This window comes from Aethalodelphis obliquidens, unplaced genomic scaffold (assembly GCF_003676395.1).
Source record: "Aethalodelphis obliquidens isolate GAN/ISIS:26980383/991018 unplaced genomic scaffold, ASM367639v1 scaffold55, whole genome shotgun sequence".
Taxonomy (NCBI): Eukaryota; Metazoa; Chordata; class Mammalia; order Artiodactyla; family Delphinidae; genus Aethalodelphis; species Aethalodelphis obliquidens.
In genome coordinates this window covers 12,622,983-12,643,471 of record NW_020837999.1, presented here as the reverse complement: position 1 = coordinate 12,643,471, position 20,489 = coordinate 12,622,983, and the positions used below count along the sequence as shown (strand labels likewise).

At 41.2% G+C, this 20,489-nt stretch overlaps 1 protein-coding gene across 1 annotated transcript in view; it reads left to right on the top strand.

The window, feature by feature from the left end:
* The window catches only part of MPZL1 (myelin protein zero like 1), a 61,515-nt gene that overhangs the window by 20,003 nt on the left and 21,023 nt on the right, over nucleotides 1-20,489 (top strand). Inside the window, exon 2 of the mRNA XM_027086411.1 lies at nucleotides 20,107-20,273. Coding sequence (XP_026942212.1) covers nucleotides 20,107-20,273 — 167 coding nt within the window. The remainder of the gene's footprint in view (nucleotides 1-20,106; nucleotides 20,274-20,489) is intronic.

The window sequence follows — 20,489 nt, the reverse complement described above, 5'->3', positions numbered from 1 at the left end:
CCCACCTCCCCACTGGTAACCACTATATCTGTGAGTCTGCTTATTTTTTGTTATATTCACTAGTTTGTTATTGTTATATTTTTTACATTCCACATACAAGTGATATCGTACAGTATTGATTTTTTTTTCTGTCTGACTTATTTCACTTAGCATAGTGCTCTCCAGGTCCACCCATGTTGGTGCAAATGGCCAAATTTCGTTCTTTTTTATGGCTACGTAGTATTCCAGTGTGTGTGTGTGTGCACGTGCATGCATGCACACACGTGTATCTATCTCACGTCTTTATTATCCATTCGTCTGTTGATGGACACTTAGGTTGTTTCCATGTCTTGGCAATTGTAAATAATGTTTCTATGAACATTGGGGTGCATGCATGTTTTTGAATTAGTGTTTTTGGGTTTTTTCGGATATATATCCAGGAGTGGAATTGCTGGGTCATATGGAAGGGAGGTTGAAAAACCTCCCTACTATTCTCCACAGTGGCTGCACCAACTTACATTCCCACCAACAGTGTAGGAGGGTTCCCCTTTCTCCACATCCTTGCCAACATTTGTTATTTGTAGACGTTTTGATAATAGCAATTCTGACAGGTGTGACATGATATCTCATTGTGGTTTTGATTTGCATTTCTCTAATAATTAGCGATGTTGAGCATCTTTTCATGTGCCTGTTGGCCATCTGCGTTTCTTCTTTGGCAAAACGTCAGGAACTCTTATTTTTAAATTTAAATAGGCTGGACTCTTATTTTACACTGCATATCTTGGGTTTTAGGTTCTGAGCTAATTATTGGGAAGAAACAAATGGGAGTAAAATCCAAAATCTTAGATGCCAAAGGTCTGGGAGAGACTGGGAAACAATTTACCTATAACAATCAAGAGATGTGTTATAGGTAAACAGACAGATGGAAGACAACATCTTTACCTTTGAGCTTTGTGGTTTACTACATTTTAAAAATTTGAAGACAGTTTTGTACATTTTAATATCTCTGACATTGGGATGTACTTTACAGTCACTGTTGAGTCAGAGCCATCATTTTTATTTCCCAGTGACACATAAAATAATGTTTCTTGTCATCAGTGGTGTCTTCAAGTTTATGAAATATCCTAATTTTTTTTATTACTTTATAAGTCTTTTTAATATAAATTCATTGAAACTTCAGAAAAAATATCCACGATTAGACCCCAAGTTAGGGGAGCCTTTACAGAGGTGATTATCTTGGAGTTGCCTTGAAGGAAGCACAGGCATTGACCCAGTTTGAGTGAGTGAGTTAGTGGAGGTGGCATTCCAGACCAAAAGAGTAGCATGTATAAAGCATATTGTTGTTAAAGAGTGTAGTGTGTTGGGGAAAGGGCTAGAAGTTTGATGTGTCAGAAATGTAGGATCTGGGGTGAGATGGGGAGAGTGATAAACTGGCCACAATGGTAACCTGCAGCCAGGCTTTGAAGGGCTTTGTGTGCCCTGCTACGGAGTGGAGCTGTATTGACACAGCCGTGCAGCTCTCGGCATCATCAAGGGGGTGTGTGGCATTGACATAATAATAGAAGAGCGTGGATAAAGCAATATATCAGATAAGATCGACAGTACAGAACTCTCCGAAGTACAGAACTACACTGTGATTCCAACTGGACAGTGTGGAATTAAGTGGAAGGGAGAACTTCTTCATCAAGCGGGGCTACTTCCTTCTGCCCCTGTTGTGAGTGGAGTTGGGGTTCAGTGTCCTGTTTTGGAAACCTGTTTCTGCACTAGCTCTATGACAACGCTGGTGAAAAATAGAGAATGGCTTTCAGAGGGCAGTTTTAATCCACTCGGTTGGAAATTTAGGAGTGGAGCATGTAGGAAGTAGTGTTTCGAAACTGTTTTTGACTTCTTCCTAAGGGTCATTTATTCTTAAATTTATTCCTAAATTAAGGGTCATTTATTAGTCTTAATTTCCTCTAACGTATAATGTCTGGTAGAGGGAGGTTTTATAATACATTTTTTAAAATAGGTTTTTTGCTCCTTTTTTTTTTTTTTTTAAACACGTTTGGGAATTTGATCCAATATAGAAGAAATTTGTTCAGTTTGGGTTTCCAAATAAAAGAGGTACAGAAGATTGCTTCATCCAAGAGCCACTGAGACATAAAGAGTTAGAAGACCAAAAGGGAAAAGTTAACGGAAGCAGATTTAAACAGTATAGAAAAGGAAACTGTACTGATTTTTCTGTTACTTCAAGCTAATTTCAGTAACTCATCACCATCTACAGCTCCCAAGTGTATTGTTTTGCATAGAGCTTTGCATTGTCAAACCAGTGGAAGGACCTAGTCTATTAAAAACATTTTCTAATTTCATTTGATTTCTAACTAAAAATTTTGAATAGTACTCTGTTGACATAGTTCAAAAGTTTAAAAAGAGCACATAATGAAAAATCTTCCTCTGTCTCCAGTCCCCTTGCGGAGGAAGCCAGTGTTAGTTTTCTAACATTGTATCTTTCCAGAGAGACATTATGGACATGTGAGCAAATCTGTAAGTGGTAGTATCGCATACATTATTGCTCAACAGCTTGCTTTTTTTTTTTTTTAAACAGCAGCTTTACTGAGATACAGTTTGCATACTATGAAATTCACCCTTTTAGAGCATAGAATTCAATGTTTTTTAGTAATTCACAGAATAGTACAGCCACCACTACTACCCAGTTTCAGAATGCTCATTACCCCATAATGAAACTCTGTATTCATGAGTGGGGTCAGTCCCCATTTCCCTCTGCCCACAGCCCCCAGAGGCTGCTTCCTGTCGTTATGGGTTTGCCTGTTCTGGAAATTTTGTGTAAGTGGAATCACATAGTATGAGGCCTTTTGTATCCAGCTTTCACTTACCATGTTTTCAAGGTTCATCCGTGACATAGCATGTATCGATGTTATTTCTTTCTGTGTCTAAAAAATATTCCATTGTATGGATGTGCCACGCTTCGTTTATCCACTCATCAGTTGATGGGCATGTTTTCAGTTCTCTTGGGTATATACTTAGGAGTAGAACTGCTAACTCATATGGTAACCCTACGTTTAACCGTCGGAGGAACTGCCGGTCTGTTTTCCAAAGGGCTGTGCTACTTTACATTCCCACCAGCGATGTAGAGTTCTAACTTCTCCACATCCCAACTGATACTTGTTAGAGTGTTTTTGAATAGCCAGCCTAGTGGGTGTGAAGTGGTATCTCACTGTGGTTTCATTCGCCTTTCCCTAATGATTGGTAATGTTTGAGCACCTTTTCATTTGCTTATTGGTCATTTGTATATCTTCTTTTGAAGAAATATCTATTCAGGTCCTTTGCTCATCTTTTAATTAGTTTGTCTTTTTATTGTTGGATGATTTTTTTTAAATTTTTGTTATTTATTTTATTGTTGGATGATTTTATTGTTGGATGATTAATAAATAGATGATTTGTGAATATTTTCTCCCATTCTATGGGTTGACTTTCTTGACAGTATCCTTTGAGGCACAAAGGTTTTTAAATTTTGATCAAGTCCAATTTACCTATTGTTTCTTTTGTTGCTCATGCTTTTGATATCATACCTAAAAACTATGTTGTCTTCAAAGAATTTTATAGTTTTAGCTCTTACATAATGTCAGTGTACATTTTGAGTTAATTTTTGTAGATGGTGTGTCTACCTTTTGCTTTTTTCATTTAATGATATGTCTTGGAGATCATTTCATATCAGCACTAAAGAACTTCCTCATTCTTTCTTATAATACCAGGGTTTTCCAGTGTACAGATATATCAAATTTATTTAAGCAGTCTCTCCCCGTTGATGGAAATTTACATAAACATTTGGGTTTGGAAATTATTTCAAAATGTACTGTGGCTTGAAACGTTATTTCATACCAGCCTCCTCAAAATGGCAGTTTCAACCATTTGACAGACTTTTTGTTCTAAGCAATTCTTTTTTTTTAAGATGTTGGGGGTAGGAGTTTATTAATTAATTTATTTATTTTTGCTGTGTTGGGTCTTCGTTTCTGTGCGAGGGCTTTTTCTAGTTGTGGAAAGCAGGGGCCACTCTTCATCGCGGTGCGCGGGCCTCTCACTATCGCGACCTCTCTTGTTGCGGAGCAGAGGCTCCGGATGCGCAGGCTCAGCGGCCATGGCTCACGGGCCTAGCTGCTCCGCGGCATGTGGGATCCTCCCAGACCAGGGCTCGAACCCGTGTCCCCTGCATTAGCAGGCAGATTCTCAACCACTGCACCACCAGGGAAGCCCTCTAAGCAATTCTTGCCATCCAGAAGCCTTTGAGTAAATGCCAGTCCTCTGGGGAGAATGACCCCAAGGAATTATTTCAAGAGCTTTCCCTCCATTAGATGTTTACAGTAAGTCAGGAGTCAGAAGATTCTTTCAGTTATCTGAAAATATCTGTAAAAATACTTTTGGAGGAACAAGGTGCTCTAAAATTTTGTTGTACATTTTAAACTATAGTCAGTTACAGATGACTTAGTAGCATGTGTCCTCCTTTTACTATTTTGTGGCATTGTTGTCTCTTGCGTATGTGAATGTAAGTGGGTAAAAATCTAAACTTTGGGCGATTCTGCCAGCCACTCAGTAAGGGATAGAGTATCCAGAGATTTTGAAACATGTGGGTTTTTTTTTTTAAATAAAGAAGAAGGTTAGGGGGAAATCTTGAAATACACCAACATTTTGATAATCTGCAGAGGCTTATCTGGCCACTGGAAAGTAAGCAAAGAGAAGGCCAAGGGACAGCTAAGATTAATATGGCAAAGTCCATTCCTTCTAGGTTCTGAGTCTTACTTGTAACACAGTTCTTTTTTTAATTAAAAAAATTTTTTTATTGAAGTATAGTTGATTTACAGCATTGTGCCAATCTCTGCTGTACAGCAAGGTGACTCAAGTTTTACACATACATACTTCTTAAATTTTTTAAAATATTTATTTATTTGGCTGCGTCGGATCTTTCGTTGCGGCACGTGGGCTCTTTGTTGCGGCGGTATGTGGGCTTCTCTTTGTGGTGCACAAGCTCAAGAGCACACAGGCTTAGTTGCCCTGCAGCCTGTGGGATCTTAGTTCCCCCACCAGGGATCAAACCTGCATCCCTTGCATTGGCAGACAGATTCTTAACCACTGGACCACCAGGGAAGTCCCTACATTCTTTTTTAATATTCTTTTCCATTATGGTTTATCCCAGGAGATTGGATATAGTTCCCTGTACTATACAGTAGGACCTTGTTGTTTATCCATTCCAAATATAATAGTTTGCGTCTACCAACCCCAAATTCCCAGTCCATCCCTCTCCCTCCCCCCTCCCACCTCCCCTTTGGCAGCCACAAGTCTGATCTCAGTGTAACACAGTTTTTTATTAAGAGACTGTTCCCTCTTATTTATACACTGACCAAATTAGCATGATGTCACAAAAAGAACTTTGGAATTGTTCAAATCCTTTTTCTGTTCTTGATGATAATGGATACCTTCAATAAGTTACTTACCCTTTCTGGATTAGAGTCTTTTCATCTGTAAAATAAACATGAACTAGATGAGTTTCCAAGCCCATAATAGATTAGAGCAATTAATTAGGAGGTGGAATAGAGGATGCTGAAGGCAAACTGCCATCAGCAGTGCTGACAACTGATTACCTGATTGGAATGGTAATTGTAAGAAAATGAAAAGCATTTACAAAAGTTCAGAAATAATCATGGCTGGAGACAGCTAGGTAGGGGCAAATAGCCCTACATACCTGAGTGGCCCCAGAAGGTATCACTAAATTATATTATGTTCTTGATGTCCACACAAGTCCTGAGTTACCAAAGAGTTAGCCAAAAATTCAACAAAATAGTATATTATTTCTTTTCCATTTTTATTTTGATATAATTTTAGACCTACAGAAAGGTGGCAAAAGAATGCAAAGAATACCATCTACCCTTCAACCAGATTTCTCAAATGTTAACACTTTATTACACTTTCTTAATCCTCACGTGTGTATCTCTCAACTATGTGAGAGCAGCAGAAATGCTGGTCCTTTATCCTTAAATACTGTGTGTGTGTGTGTGTGTGTGTGCGTGCGTGTGTGTGCGCGCCCGTGCACACACCTGCCTTTATCCTTAAATACTTTAATGTGTATTTCTTAAAGACTAAGGACAAGGGAACTCCCTGGCAGTCCAGTGGTTAGGACTCGGCACTTTCACTGCTGTGGGCCAGGGTTCAATTCCTGGTCGGGGAACTAAGATCTCACAAGCTATGCCTTGCGGCCAAAAGAAAGAAAGAAAGACTAAGAACGTCATCTTATATAACCACAGTGTAATCACCTGACTTTATTCGGGTGTTGCCAGTTGCCCCAATAATGTCCACCGTAGCAGAAGAAAATCGAGAATGGTGTGTTTCGTCCGGGTGTCGTGTCTCTTTAGTCACCTTTAGTCTGCAGCACTTCCTGAGTCTTTTTGCCCTTAATTTAAATTAGCATTCTTGAAGAGTACAAACCAGTTACGTAGTAGAATGTCCCTCCATCAGGTTTGTCTGATGATTCAGGTTATGCACATTTGGCAGGAATACTGCAGAAGTAATGTTCTGTTCTTCTCAGTACATCGTATAAGGAGACGTTCGTTACCAATGGGTTGCATTATTGGTGACGTTAACTTTGATCCTCAGTTAAGATGGTGTCTGCCATATTTCTCCACTGTAAAGGAGCTATCTTTTCCCTTTGTAATTAATAACTATCTTGTGGAGGAATGCTTCAAAACTACATAAATATTGTTCCTCTGCAAATCTTCACTCACTGTATTATTGTTTTATGAAGACAGAAGAAAAATAATACATTTTAGCAAGATTTTCATCAAAATGGTTGTGGTGGTAAAAAAATAACTTCAAAGAACTTGTGGCAACCATATGACAAATACGATCATGTAGAATTCCTTATTATTAATTATTTAAAAGAAATTAGATATATGCAGTACTTAGTTTTTAAAAATATCCCTCACATATCTAAAGTCAATTTGTAGGTTTATAAATGTAAAAGTAATTTGGTTTCTTAGTAGTAGTATTGCTTTTGAAAGATTTAGGGATGAGTCATTCTCGGAAGTTTTTCTCCTTTGTCCAGTGTTAGGGGCAGAATGAACCAAACAAAAATTGTTTGAGGAAAAACATCTTCTAAATGCCTCTCCTTTCCCTCCTTTTTCTGTGTTTCTTCACATCTCTGCCAAGAAGCCCACTTTTACCTTATTGCCCAGCTTAGAAACATTCACTGGTGCCCATTTCCCCACAGGATCGAGTTCCAACTTCTCAGCCTACCTTTTCAACTTTAAAGTTTTCTTCTACTCCAGCCAAAGTAATCTACACAATCCATTTGGAAACAGCATCTCATGTTTTTGTCTCTGCAAAATGCTCATCCTATCTTGATTCTTCTCAGCATTCCAGATGAAATTCAAGTGTATTTCCCCTAAAACACTCCCTGGCCTCTTCATTTTTCAAACTTCAACATTAATTAACTACATGTAGTCTATTTGCTACTTTACGGAGATGCTTTAGTAGGAACTTTTTTAGGGACGATAAGGTGGTATAAACAAGAAATAAAATAAAGACTGGGTAGCCTGTAAGCCTCGTTTGGAAGGCTGTTCTCCCGCGTCCTCCCTTGTGCCCAGACCCTGCATACAGTAGGCACTCAGTGTTTGCTGTATACATTCTTGCGTGCGTGTGTGTGTGTGTGTGTGTGTGTGTGTGTGTGTGTGTATGTTCATGCATAGTATCTAAGGAGACTGCATCCCGCCTAGAATGTAGCACTTATTTGCTATTCAATGAATGAATGATTTGGACTTCCCTGGCGGTCCAGTGGTTAAGACTCCACGCTTCCAATGCAGGGGGCGCGGGTTCAATCCCTGGTCGGGGAACTAAGATCCCACATGCCGTGCAGCGTGGCCAAAAAAAAAAAAAGTTATTTAATTGATATAATTGTCTTTTTTTGTTTTATTCTAACAAAGCCTGCACCTCAACAGAAAAGAGGGCACACATTTCCATTCTTGTCTCATGTTCTACTTCTGTCCAAAGGAGAGCATTTACACTTTGAACTCTTTCGGGCATTGATAAGTTGGTACTGATTAATCTGGACTCTCTTGCCAGAGTTTTCTAAGAGCCAGAGAGAGTTTGACTGAGTAGGATTAGGTTTCCATTTAAGGGCAACTTGGTTTCTTTCTTTATTTTTTTAAAGGTGCTTATACATTTCATTAACCAAAGCTTCACGTTATAGGAATCCTAAAAACACAGCTGTTATCGGTCTGTTTACTCTTTAAATGCTCCTTGAGAACTTTCTGGTCACCAGCAATTGTCTTATGTGTTCGACGCACACAGGCCAAATAAGATGAGGTTCCATCCCTCAGAGTCTCAAGTGAGAGTGGAGTTCAAGACAATTGCAGGGCTAAATACCAAAAAGCTTTGGCTTCTCCCTTGTAGCTTCAGTAGACTGCAGCCTACTGAAGAGGCTTACGAGAAACATTGAGTAGTGGGGTGCAAGAGGTGGTCAGATCAGGGAGGGTTTTCCTGAAGTTCTGTTTAGGTGGAGTCGAGATTCTGTAGGATTTCAGAGGTGGCCTCATTCCAAACTGTGCCCAGAGGTATGCCAACTGCGTAGCATGTTGAAGGAAGCAAGAGCAAGCTGATACCAGCTCACCAGCAGTAGCCCTCGCCAAACGTAAAGCGGGAAAGGGGAGATGTTACTCTGAAAAGCTTGGAAGCAGTAAGGGAGCTTTTAAACTGGGTTTTAAATAAGAAATTAGAAATTTGCATTTAATTAAGAACCTGTCCAAAGAATTACCAGGTTGAAGATCAGCTCTGACAGTACCTATGGACCTAAAAAGGTTGAAGTATTTCCTCCCTCATTTAATTCACTTCCCCCGTGTGGTTACAATGTGGTTAGTCTGTTTGTCCAATTTCAGGTTGCTATGGCAGCAGAGGCTGGTTTTACACACTTACAGTAAACCTGAACTTCTCAAAAACCAAGAGGAGAAGTGGTTTTCAAGCTCTCTTCAGTAGACTTCTAGGGGATTTCAGGAACAGTGCTTTAGAATATACAAATGTTTGATGTACATTTTGTTTGTTTCAAAAGTATATATATATATTTTTTTTTAAATAAATTTATTTTTTTATTTATTTATGGCTGTGTTGGGTTTTCGTTGCTGCGCGTGGGCTTTCTCTAGTTGAGACGGGCGGGGGCTACTCTTCGTTGCGGTGCGCAGGCTTCTCATTGCGGTGGCTTCTCTTGTTGCGGAGCACGGGCTCTAGGAGCGCGGGCTTCAGTAGTTGTGGCACACGGGCTCTAGAGTGCAGGCTCAGTAGTTGTGGTGCACGGGCTTAGTTGCTCCGCGGCATGTGGGATCTTCCCAGACCAGGGCTCCGAACCCGTGTCCCCTGCATTGGCAGACGGATTCTTAACCACTGAGCTACCAGGGAAGTCCTCTAAAGTATATTTTTAACCATTAAAATAATAATAAGGAACAATGTGCCAGACATGAAGTTATATTCATGATTTGGGGACTTTGGAGAATACCACCACGTTAACTCCGGCAGCCAATGCATTCTTCAGAATAAAGCACGTTTTTGTAATTTCTGTGTATACATTTAAACTTGTAAGTGTGCGTTTGATTAAGAGGGTAGTAGACCATCGCCCCAGTCTTTTGAAAAATTCAGGTCCACACGTGTGCACTAACTTACATTTTACAAGTCAGCATACCTATATCTACATTCAATCAAATGCCAGGCAAGGCTTGGCTCATCTGCTTCAGGCATGGTCTTTTTTATTATAGTATCATAAGTAGAGTTCAGCATCTCATTGGTGTGCTGGATAGTGGTTACAAGTGTAGAATCAGCTGAGGGCCTTTTAAAAATCCTGATGCCTAGGCCACACCCCATACTAATTAAATCAGAATCCCTAGGAATAGGGGCAGGACCTAGGCATCAGTATTTTTTAAAATAAATTTATTTATTTATTGGTTTTTATTTTTGGCTGTGTTGGGTCTTTGTTGCTGCGCGCGGGCTTTCCCTAGTTGCAGCGAGCGGGGACTACTCTTCGTTGCAGTGGCTTCTCTTGTTGCAGAGCACGCTCTAGGCACACGGGCTTCAGTAGTTATGGCACGTGGGCTCAGTACTTGTGGCACACAGGCTTAGTTGCTCTGCAGCATATGGGATCTTCCTGGACCAGGGCTCGAACCCACGTGCCCTGCATTGGCAGGCAGATTCTTAACCACTGCGCCACCAGGGAAGCCCAGTATTTTTTTTTTAGTTTTAGTGCTTTTTTGGCTGCGTTGGGCCTCCGTTGTGGTGCGCAGGCTTCTCATTGCGGTGGTTTCTCTTGTTGCGGAGCATGGGCTCTAGGCATGTGGGCTTCAGTAGTTGTGGTGCATAGGCTTAGCTGCTCCGTGGCATGTGGGATCTTCCCGGACCAGGGCTTGAACCTGTGTCCCTTGCATTGGCAGGTGGATTTGTAACCGCTACGCCACCAGGGAAGTCCAGTATTTTTTTTAAATAGACTTTATTTTTCACAGAAAGATTGGGAGGTCATATAGCCATACACCCATATTCCTTCTGCTCCCCACACATGCATAACCTCCCTCATTACCAACATCCCCTACCAGAGTGGTACATTTATTACAATGGGTAAATCTACATTGACACCTCATAATCACTCGAAGTCCATCGTTCACATTCTTGGTGTTGTACACTCTTGGTATTGTACATGTTGTGGGTTTGGACAAATGTATAATGACATATACCCATCAGTACACAGTACCATACAGAGTAGTTTCAGTAGCCATCACTAATTTTCAAAGCTCTCGAGGTGATTCCAAAATATAACCAAGGTTGAGAACCATTGTGCTGTATTCTACTTCTGGGGCTTTATTATTGTAAGTTTTGAGTACTTCTTGTCTGACTTGTATATGAAAACTACCTCTATCTCCATTATATATTGGGTTCCCCATAAGATTTTGTTTGAATAAAGGACTCTGTTAAAGGTTGGTAATCAGCATAGTGAACAGAGCTAGGCTTTGGAGTCTGAGGGTCCTAGATTCAACTTCTGGCTCCACAGCTGCTGAATAAGTCACTTGGGCAAGTTCCTTAACCTCTCTGAGCTTCCATCCAATAGGTAATACCCAACAGTGAAGCTGAAAAATAATAAATGTGCCATAGTTTAATAATGTTTAACCCATGGTAAGCAGTTAATAAGTGATGGTTTGTCCATTGCTTCTTTACCTTTTGTCCTATTTTGGAGACAAGAAGTACCCTTCTTGCCATCGAACATAGGCACATACCTTACCATCTTTTGTTTTGATGTTCCTGTAATGTTTTGTATTAGCCTCTTCTGGTTTGGATTACATTTTTGTTCAAATATCTTCTAACATACTGTAGGCCTTCCGATAAAATAAATTTGAGAGCTCGGCAATACAGATTTACAGTACAGTGGTCTTTTGCTTGAGTAGAAATTTTGATATGCCATTTCAGCTCCCGGGAAGCATAAAGCACGTGAGAGTGTTATTCTGTTATCCGTGGGTATGCCCCCAGAGCTTTCAACGTGTTCTTTATGCTGAACACTTTAGTCCACTATAATCTGTCAGAAGTAAAATGATCTGATTTCTTCCCCAAAGTGTCTTCTTTTCATCTCCTTGCTAAGAACTGAGAAATGTTTGGACAGTTTGGGACAAACATTTGGATACAGATGATACAATTCAGGTTGACTACAACTGTGGCGTTTGTGTTCACTGCTTGATTGGAGACTTTGGTCTTTAGTGGAAACTGTGCCCTGTCTCTGTACCAGCCCGGGTGCATCCCAGGGGCCAGGCACTGCACTGTAGATGTTTGTTCATTTGTCTCCACGAGACTGTCAGTCCATTAAGGGCAGAAGCCGAGTCCCAGCATGGTTTGAAAGGATAATGGCTGATTGAAAGAAGGAAAGCCGTAGCAGAAAAGAAAGATGAACAGTACATACATAGAGGAGCGCGAACAAGAAATACCAGGGCTTTAGGGAGTCAAGTGATCAGTTCAATGACTAGCCTGATTCATGACCTTTTGAATATCTCTCATTTGAGAAACAGAAAGATCTTTGCTGGTACAAAAAGGTTAAGGATAAAGATGTGGCCAGCTGGCCATCGATCCTGAGTAGAAGGAATCAGCTCTGAGAGGAATTTGGTAATCCTGTGTGTTAGTAAAAGTACATAACTTTTTTTTTTTAATTTTAATTGAACATTTCAAAAGATGAGTTGCCTTTGGGATTTTCTCATCAAAATAGGAAGGTGACTCTTGGAGGAAACCTATCTAAACTTCCTCCAAGATGATGTCAGCATTCAAACTTGATCCTGAGTAATCTCTGAAATTCCTTCTGCGTTGGGCATTATGCTGAAGCCATTGGTTGTGAAGCAAGTATAATTTTTTATAGCTGAGCGTAAATGAGTTGTGGTTGGTCTCTTTTCTTCTTCTGTCCTTCTTTCATTCATTCATTTTTTTCCAACTTTCAGACAAATGTTTGTCGAGCACACTGACAGGGGCAGGCATTTGTGAGGTAAAGAGGTTGGTTTGGTGAACAAGGTGGACACAACCACTGGCCCTCCCCTGGTTCCGGGCAGCAGGTCCTTCCCGTAGAGTGTGAAGGGTGCCTTGATGGGAAAGGCAGGATGTAAAGGGGCACAGGGTGAGGGATGTGGGGCAGACACTGGGAGGAAGTCATTTTTAGACTGTGGCCTGAAGCATAACTTTAGACAAAGCGTACGGAAGAGCGTGTTCCTGACAAATGAAAAGCTTAGTTTATTAATATTTATGGCTCATTGAATAGAGTATATTTTTTTAGCCTCCCCTTACTTTGTGCCACCCAGCTGAAGCAGGTCCAGAATAGCCCTGATGCATGGCAGAAAGCAGCCCCCTTCAGCTGCAGAGTGGCCTGGTGCTGAGGCGGGCGTGAGGCCTCTCACTAGACACCGGCATTTTTCCCACCGACACGCACCGTCCATTGGCTTCCCTTTATTCAGCCTGTTTATAGGAGTCACAGCTCTGCTCCCAGGAGGGAATCATGTGCTGGATGCTTTCACTGGAGCATTCGGGAGTTAAAGAAGTAAATCTCTTAATACCTACTGATGTCTTCCTTTCTCTCTTTAAAAAAAAATCAGTTTTTATTATGAAAAATAAAATATATACAAAAGAAAGAGAGTGGGCGAGTGTGTGCGCACACACGTCGATACACTTTGCAGGGTACACATTAAAAAACAAGCTCCCATGCCCTCACTACCTAGCCTAGGAAATTAAACACGAGCAACAGTGTGTGCTGCACACATCCTGCGCCATAAGCCCCGTTCCAATCAGAACCACTAGTCTGAATTTTGTGTTCAGTGTTCTTTTGTCCCTCTCTTTTACTATGTTTTAAAAGGTCATATTTACGCTTGCACTAGGTGATATTACAATATCAGATTATCACTGTGTACCAACAGCAAACAAGAAATAGCCTGGAAAACTGTTTGAATAAACTGCTTGATTGTACTCTTTAGAGGAGAATATACTGGTCACATCAAAGTACTTAAAAAAATAAAAAGTAAAAACAAAAGCCTTTCAATTTCAAGGAAAAACCTTAACAGGGTTTGTTAAAAGGGTAAGGTTTTTACAAACCAGGGTGTATTACACATGGACCCAGAAGTAACAGGGCAAGGAATTGCTTTAACAATAACAATGAAAACACTGTTATTTTAAACTACGCCATGAAAGTGTTTGTTCATTCGTAATAATGCCACTCCAGTATATTTTAAATGATTTTGTGGTATCAGAGTTTGAATTTACTGGCGTAAAGGTCACCCTGACATGTACTAACATGAGACATGATTGACATTGGGAGACATGATTGACATTGTATTACTTCAATAATTCAAAATATTGAAATAGATCATGTCAGGAAATAGCCCTTTGGGCAAACCATTCTTGAATTTGCTTTTTTTGTGCTTGTGATGGAGGTTTGTATTCTGTATTTGCACCCTACCCCCCCGCCTTTTTCCCCTAAACTGTTCAGGTTTCCATCCAAAATGGAAAAATACCAAGTTTGGGGTATCATATTTGACTACTGTAGAAATGACCCTTAGTGAGGTGATTGCACAGTCTTTTTGATACTTGTCAAATGATTTTGCAGGCTTTTTCATTTGAATTGATCTCCTACTTTGAGGGTCATTATCACCCCACTGCTAAATGATACTTTTGGGCAACAAAAGTGGTGCATTTTAGAAATTTGTTTCCCAGAGCACATCAGAAGAGTTGTTTTTGTTTATATGTTTTCTTGCCCTTTGAACTGTAGTGTAACTTAGCAAGATTCCTTCCCCAGGAAGAAAGTAAGCTCAGCTCCTGTTACCATTCTGAAGTTTATCTGTAAGTTAATATGTAACTCAGAATCTAAAGTTGGCCGGTTGTAAAAACATGTGTATATCATTTAATCTTTTTATTTCATTTCATTTCATTTCTGTGTTTTTATTCCTGAGGCAACTGGTTTTTCCAAGATTCAACAGGAGACTTTTTCCCCCCCATCAATGAGTTTTTTGTTTTTTTTTTTTCGCGGTACGCAGGTCTCTCACTGTTGTGGCCTCTCCCATTGCGGAGCACAGGCTCCGGACGCGCAGGCTCAGCGGCCATGGCTCACGGGCCCAGCCGCTCGGCGGCATGTGGAATCCTCCCGGACTGGGGCACGAACCCGTATCCCCTGCATCGGCAGGCGGACTGTCAACCACTGCGCCACCAGGGAAGCCCCATCAATGAGTTTTTAAACTAAAGTTTTCATACTTTTCACAGTGATTTTTGCCACTATACCATAATTGTAAATCTGAGGCTTAAAGAAAAACCTATGTAATATCTTATTCAGACTGGGAGTCCAGTCTACAGTGACATGGGATGACATGGATTAGAACAATAGTTTCTCTGCATCTCAGTGCTCTTTATATTTGCGTTCTTTAGCCATTTTAACTAGCCCCTTAAAACTCTCTTTTATGACTGAAGACAAGCCATCTGAATTTCACAATAATTTTAGTATGTACTTCCATAATACCCCTAGTCACTTAAAGAAAAAGAAAAGGCTGACAAAGCAAACCATTCCCAATTGTTTAAGAAACCAGTGAATTCATCCCTGGCTTGGGCTGCATGGCATGTAGTCTGAGGGGGAGATCTATGCTTTCCTTCTCTTTCCCCACATAGGAGAAACTTTGCTGGCGTTCATGCTCATCGCAGTTGATCAGAAACTGCTGTAAGCACTTAGGGCTTCTATGATGTGCATGGTAACCACATGCAGTTTTCAGTACAGGTCTCCGCTGAAACTTCGCCCTGAGATCAGCTGTGCAGAGCACCTGACTCCCAGCAGTCCTCTTGGTTGAATGCCCTTCTCTCAGCTCTCATGTCATCAGGACTTCCCGTCTCCTTGTCCATAGCACTCTCTGTCCTGGGGGCTCTCGTCACAGGCAGAGGAGCAACAAGGTGACAGGGTGGCTGCTCAGCATGTTTAGGGAGGAGGCGTAGGAGATGAAGTCTGAGAGGTGGCCGGGGGGGCTAGCTTACATCAGGCTCTGTGGGTCACTGTGAGGACCTAGACCTGATCCTGGCTGACGTGGGGAACTTGGAGGGTTTTGAGCAGAGGAGTGATAAGATCTGACTTGCATTTTACCGAGATCTCTCTGGCCGCTCCGTGGATTGGCTACAGTTAAGTGGATGAGGTGGAAGAGAGAACCAGCTTAGGAAGTCACGGAAATAACCTGAGTGAAAGGTGATGGAGGCCTGAACCAAGATGGTAGCACTGAAAGAGCATGGAGAGATCAACTTCTATATATGTTTTTTGTACAGACACATGTTTTGTGACGGCTTAGGCGTAAGTTGTGAGAAAGAGAGTTGTCCAGAGCTTTGACCTCAGCCACTGGACGTCTGGAGTTGTCCTTTACTGAAATGGAGAAGCCCATGGAAGGGCAGGTTTGGAGGTGGGAACCAGGGGTTCAATCTTGACATTGTTAAATTTAAGATGCCAGTTAGATCCAAGTGACATTGCTGGATAAACGTTTGAATACGTATGCACACACGTGTGTGTGTGTGTGTGTGTGTGTGTGTGTGTGTGTACGTACAGGGGTCATTGGCATTTAGGAGGTATTTAAAGGCCTGAAACTAGATGAGGTTACCAACTTCCCTGGCGGTCCAGTGGTTAGGACTCTGGTTTCTCACTGCAAGGGGTGCAGGTTCCATCCCTGGTTGGGGAACTAAGATCTTGCATGCCGCATGGTGCAGCCCAAATAGATAGATATATAGATGAGGTCATCAAGAGAATGATGGATAAGAGGTCAGAGGGATGATCTGGGACTGTCCAGCATGTAGAGGTCAGGGGGACGAGAAAAGGAGCAGGTAATGAGATGAGAGAGTCAAAAGGGGGTGGTGTTTCAGAGGCCAAACTGGAAAAAAAGGAGGGAGTGATCAGTTGTATCAAATGCAGGCAGATCAATAAGATGAGATTTGAGAATTAACTGTTGGTTTAGCCACATGGAGGTCGTTGGATTCCTTAACAAGAACAGTTTTAGTGGAGTACTGGGGATGAAAGCCTGAATTGGGTTTCTTCAGGAGATAGTGGGAGGAGGGAGACTGTGCACAGTGACTGCAGACAATTCTTTCAAGATTTACAAGTTAGAGGAGGGCAAAGGGATCTTAGCTGTGGGGCAATGCAGGGTCAAGATTTTTTCCCCCTAAAGTTGGGATATAAATGTATATAATTCTATGGCTGATGGCAGTAGCTCAGTAGAGAATGAAATATTCAGGAGAAAAAGGGAGACTTGCTGGATTGGTGTCCCTAGGTGCGTGAGAGCAGATGAAATCCAGTGCACAGTGGAGAGCAGTGCAGACGTTTCCCACATAGGAAGACAGGGCACAGATGCAGAAGGTGACGGTAGGATGTGGTTGGGGACACAGAGAAGTTCTCTTGTGATTGCTTCTGTTTTCTTAGGGAAACAGGAAGCACAGTCATCAGCTGAGCGAGAGAAGCAGGGGGAGGTCCACAGTTGAGGTTAGAGAGGAAAGTATAAAATAGTCATTTAGGAGAGTGGAGCCTAGATGGAGTAGGGAAATGTGGGAGGATTGCTGGGCACCATTAAGAGTCCTCTTTGAAGTTAGCGGTCATGAATTTAAGGTAAAACCAGTCAGTGGGGTTGTGTGCTTTTCTCCAGCTGTGGTCAGCCACCCTGGTAGAGATGCAGAATGGATAGAGAAGTGGACTTAACCAGAGTTGAGGTCTGGCCGGGCGAATGCGCTGACGGGAGAGAGAGGCAGGGGAGCTGACGGTGCAGCCAGGGGACGAGTCTTGTGCTGCACCGTGGATCTAATCCGAGCGGGACAAGTGGAGACATGCTGGGGATGAGACAGTAAAAGGATTGGAGGACTGATGGATTCTGGGTTCTAATGTGGCTGAAGGATTGATAAAATCGGGGTATTGGAGGAAATGTTCTGGAAAGTCAGAAGTGGTCAATCAGAGGGCAGAGAGCCTGAAAATTAAGATTGTGGAGGGGGAACAGGTATTAATGATAGGGTCTCAGGCAGCGGTTCTCGACCAGGAGCAATTTGCCCCTGAGGAGGGGACATTTGCAATTGTCTAAGGACACTTTTGGTTGTCACAGCTGGAATGAGAAAAGCTGCTACGGACACCTGGTAGAGGTCAGGGGTGCTGCTAAGCATCCTATAACACACAGGCAAGCCCCACAGCAAAGACTAATCTGGCCCGATTGTCAATAGTGCCAGGGTTGAGAAACCCTGGGCTAGGGTATGATTATGGGAATTAGCAGCTGGGATAGGCCTGAGGATAAGATCGTTGGAGAAGATAAGATAAACAAAGAGATCAGGGTTTTGGAAGGTTCTTCCTATGACTAATGGAAGCTCCAAGAATTATGACAAGAGTGGGAGAAAGAGCCAGGGATAAGAGGAAGTTAACTAGCTATGTATGGAGTTATTTTTCTGCAACTGGCTGATTGGCTGGAGTCAGAATTCATTTTCCTGGCTCCAAGAGCTGCATGTCCAAATTAGCCAAAGAGTGATGGTATGTTGTTGTTTTTAAAAGCCACTTGTTTATTAACCAGCTTTGGCATAATTAAATTGTCTGTCTTAAATAGATTGTCTAAAAGCCCATTTAGGCATTTGGTTGGTCTTTTTGGTCAAAATTCCATGACTGTAAACTTGGGCACTTGGCCTAGTTGCATCATTAAATAACATCTCAGGGTAACAGTTCTTGCAGCCAGGCCTTGTGGCAGGGATCTGGTTTGAGAAAATCCTTGAGAAACTTTATCTGTTGACTTTAAAGACTGTGGCTTTCCATGCAGTGCTCATCCCAGTGGAGAAAACTAGTCAAAATCACACAGAGTAAATAAGGGTTACAAACCAGTGCTTCTCCCTGGAATAAACTGGTCAAATTGTCCAGTTTTATGCTTTGTCCTTCATTTTGAACTCAAGTGCCCTGGGGCTGCTTTTCTGCCTACCCACAATAGCAAGGAACTGTCTTTTGTTTGCTTCTTGTTTAAAAGAAGGGCTTGTTTTGAGGTTTGGACCACGAAGAATAATCCATTGTTCCCTATAATAATAATCCACCCTCTTTAGCAGAAAAAAATCTGCTTGATGCAGTGTGGCTATCAGTTTATTTAGAAGAATGGCCAAAAGTGCCCATTGTGTCCTGAGGATAAACATTTGGAAGATGGTTGGGAGGAATGGGGGAGTACTCTTGTTCTCCTTAGCCTGGAGTCATAGTTAAGACCTCAGGAAGAAAAAATTCTGAATATGACCATCAGTCCTGGGTGACAATACCCTTCCTTATTCTGCTTGTCTGTTACATTCTAAGAATAATTGGAACACTGCAGATAGGGATTCTCTCCTGACTATTTCTTTAAAAAAACCTTATTTTGAAAATGGGTGTTTTTAATCTCTTCTATATTAGCTCTAATTGTTTCCACTTTTGGGCCAAATAAGTTTCTTTCTAACCTTCTTTAGTCCATGAAAGGGTCTCTTTTTGCGTGAAGATTATTTTATTTTAGCAGGAATCCTTAATAATTCTTGCAGTTGCCTCTGATTATAGATCTCGGAAAAAGAGCTATTTTTATATGCCAAGTGATAGACATTTTAATTACTACTTCCTGGGCTTAGGCTAACTGAAAAAACTCAGTGAGTAAATGAATATGTGACCCAGTGTGGTCAGTTATTTCTTGAGTACACGTGTATCTAGCACACTAAAATCCAGAGGTAGGTAAGATTTCACTAATGAAAGCAAGATATGTTATTTTTGCCTTAAATACCTTATAGGAAAAGGGTTAGTTAAATAATAAACATGGCTTTAAAATAAAGTGATTTCTTACCTAAAACAGTTTTAATTGCTTTATATATGGAAGATGAGAAAAGATCAACTCGATATAAATTGAAATGTAGCAGGTGAATATGAGAACTATTTAAAGAAGTAAAAATATGGCCTCCACATCATTAAAAACAGACCATCAGAGAAGCATGATGAGATGTCCTTCAGTAGATGAATGGATAAACTGTAGTACGTCCGTACAAAGGATATTATTCAGCAATAAAATGAAATGGGCTTTCATGCCACAAAATGACATGGAGGAAGCTTAAATTAATATTAATAAGCTTAATATATTAATATTAAGCTTAAATTAATATAAGTGAGAGAAGCCAATCTGAAAAGGCTACATTTACTGAGTGATTCCACATATAGAATATTCTCAACGTTAGTGCTACACGAATGCAAGATGTTAATAATAGGGGAAACTGGGGCTTGGGGGAAGCGAGAGGGAATATATGGGAACTCCCTACTTTCTGCAAACCTCAAACTGCTCTGAAAAATAGTCTGCTAGTTCAAAAGAAAACATAAATATTAGGTATAACTGAACCAGTAAAAATGTCTTCTTATTAGAAAGCAAAAATCCCAGACTCTCAGTGGTTTAGTCTGTAGGAAGTACCTGGCTATATAATATTCTGCCAGAAATGTATAGTACACAGTGCTGATGGATTACTGTATACATCTTGTAACGGTTCTTGTATCTTTTCTTTGTCCTCTGATAAACATGCACAGTGGTATTCATGCTAAATCCTACTCTTAAGCTTTCCTTGTTCCTTTCTCTCCAGTGACTGCTGGTGTATCGGCCCTGGAGGTGTATACACCAAAAGAAATCTTCGTGGCAAATGGGACACAAGGGAAGCTGACATGCAAGTTCAAGTCTACTAACACGACCGGCACGTTGACCTCAGTCTCCTGGAGCTTCCAGCCAGAGGGGACTGACACCACTGTGTCGGTAGGAATGCTTGTCTGCTGTCCGCTGGTCATACCTCACGGGGTTCTTTACTGCTCTAGTGTGATTAACGATCCAGCCTTCTGATTGCACACTTGCAAAATGAGTGAGTTTGTTATCAGGGACTTCAAGGCCCTTCTTTTGCTTCAGACTCTCCAAAAAAATAAATTCAGCATCTCTTAAATGCAGCTTCTTATCTATATTGATACTGATATTGAT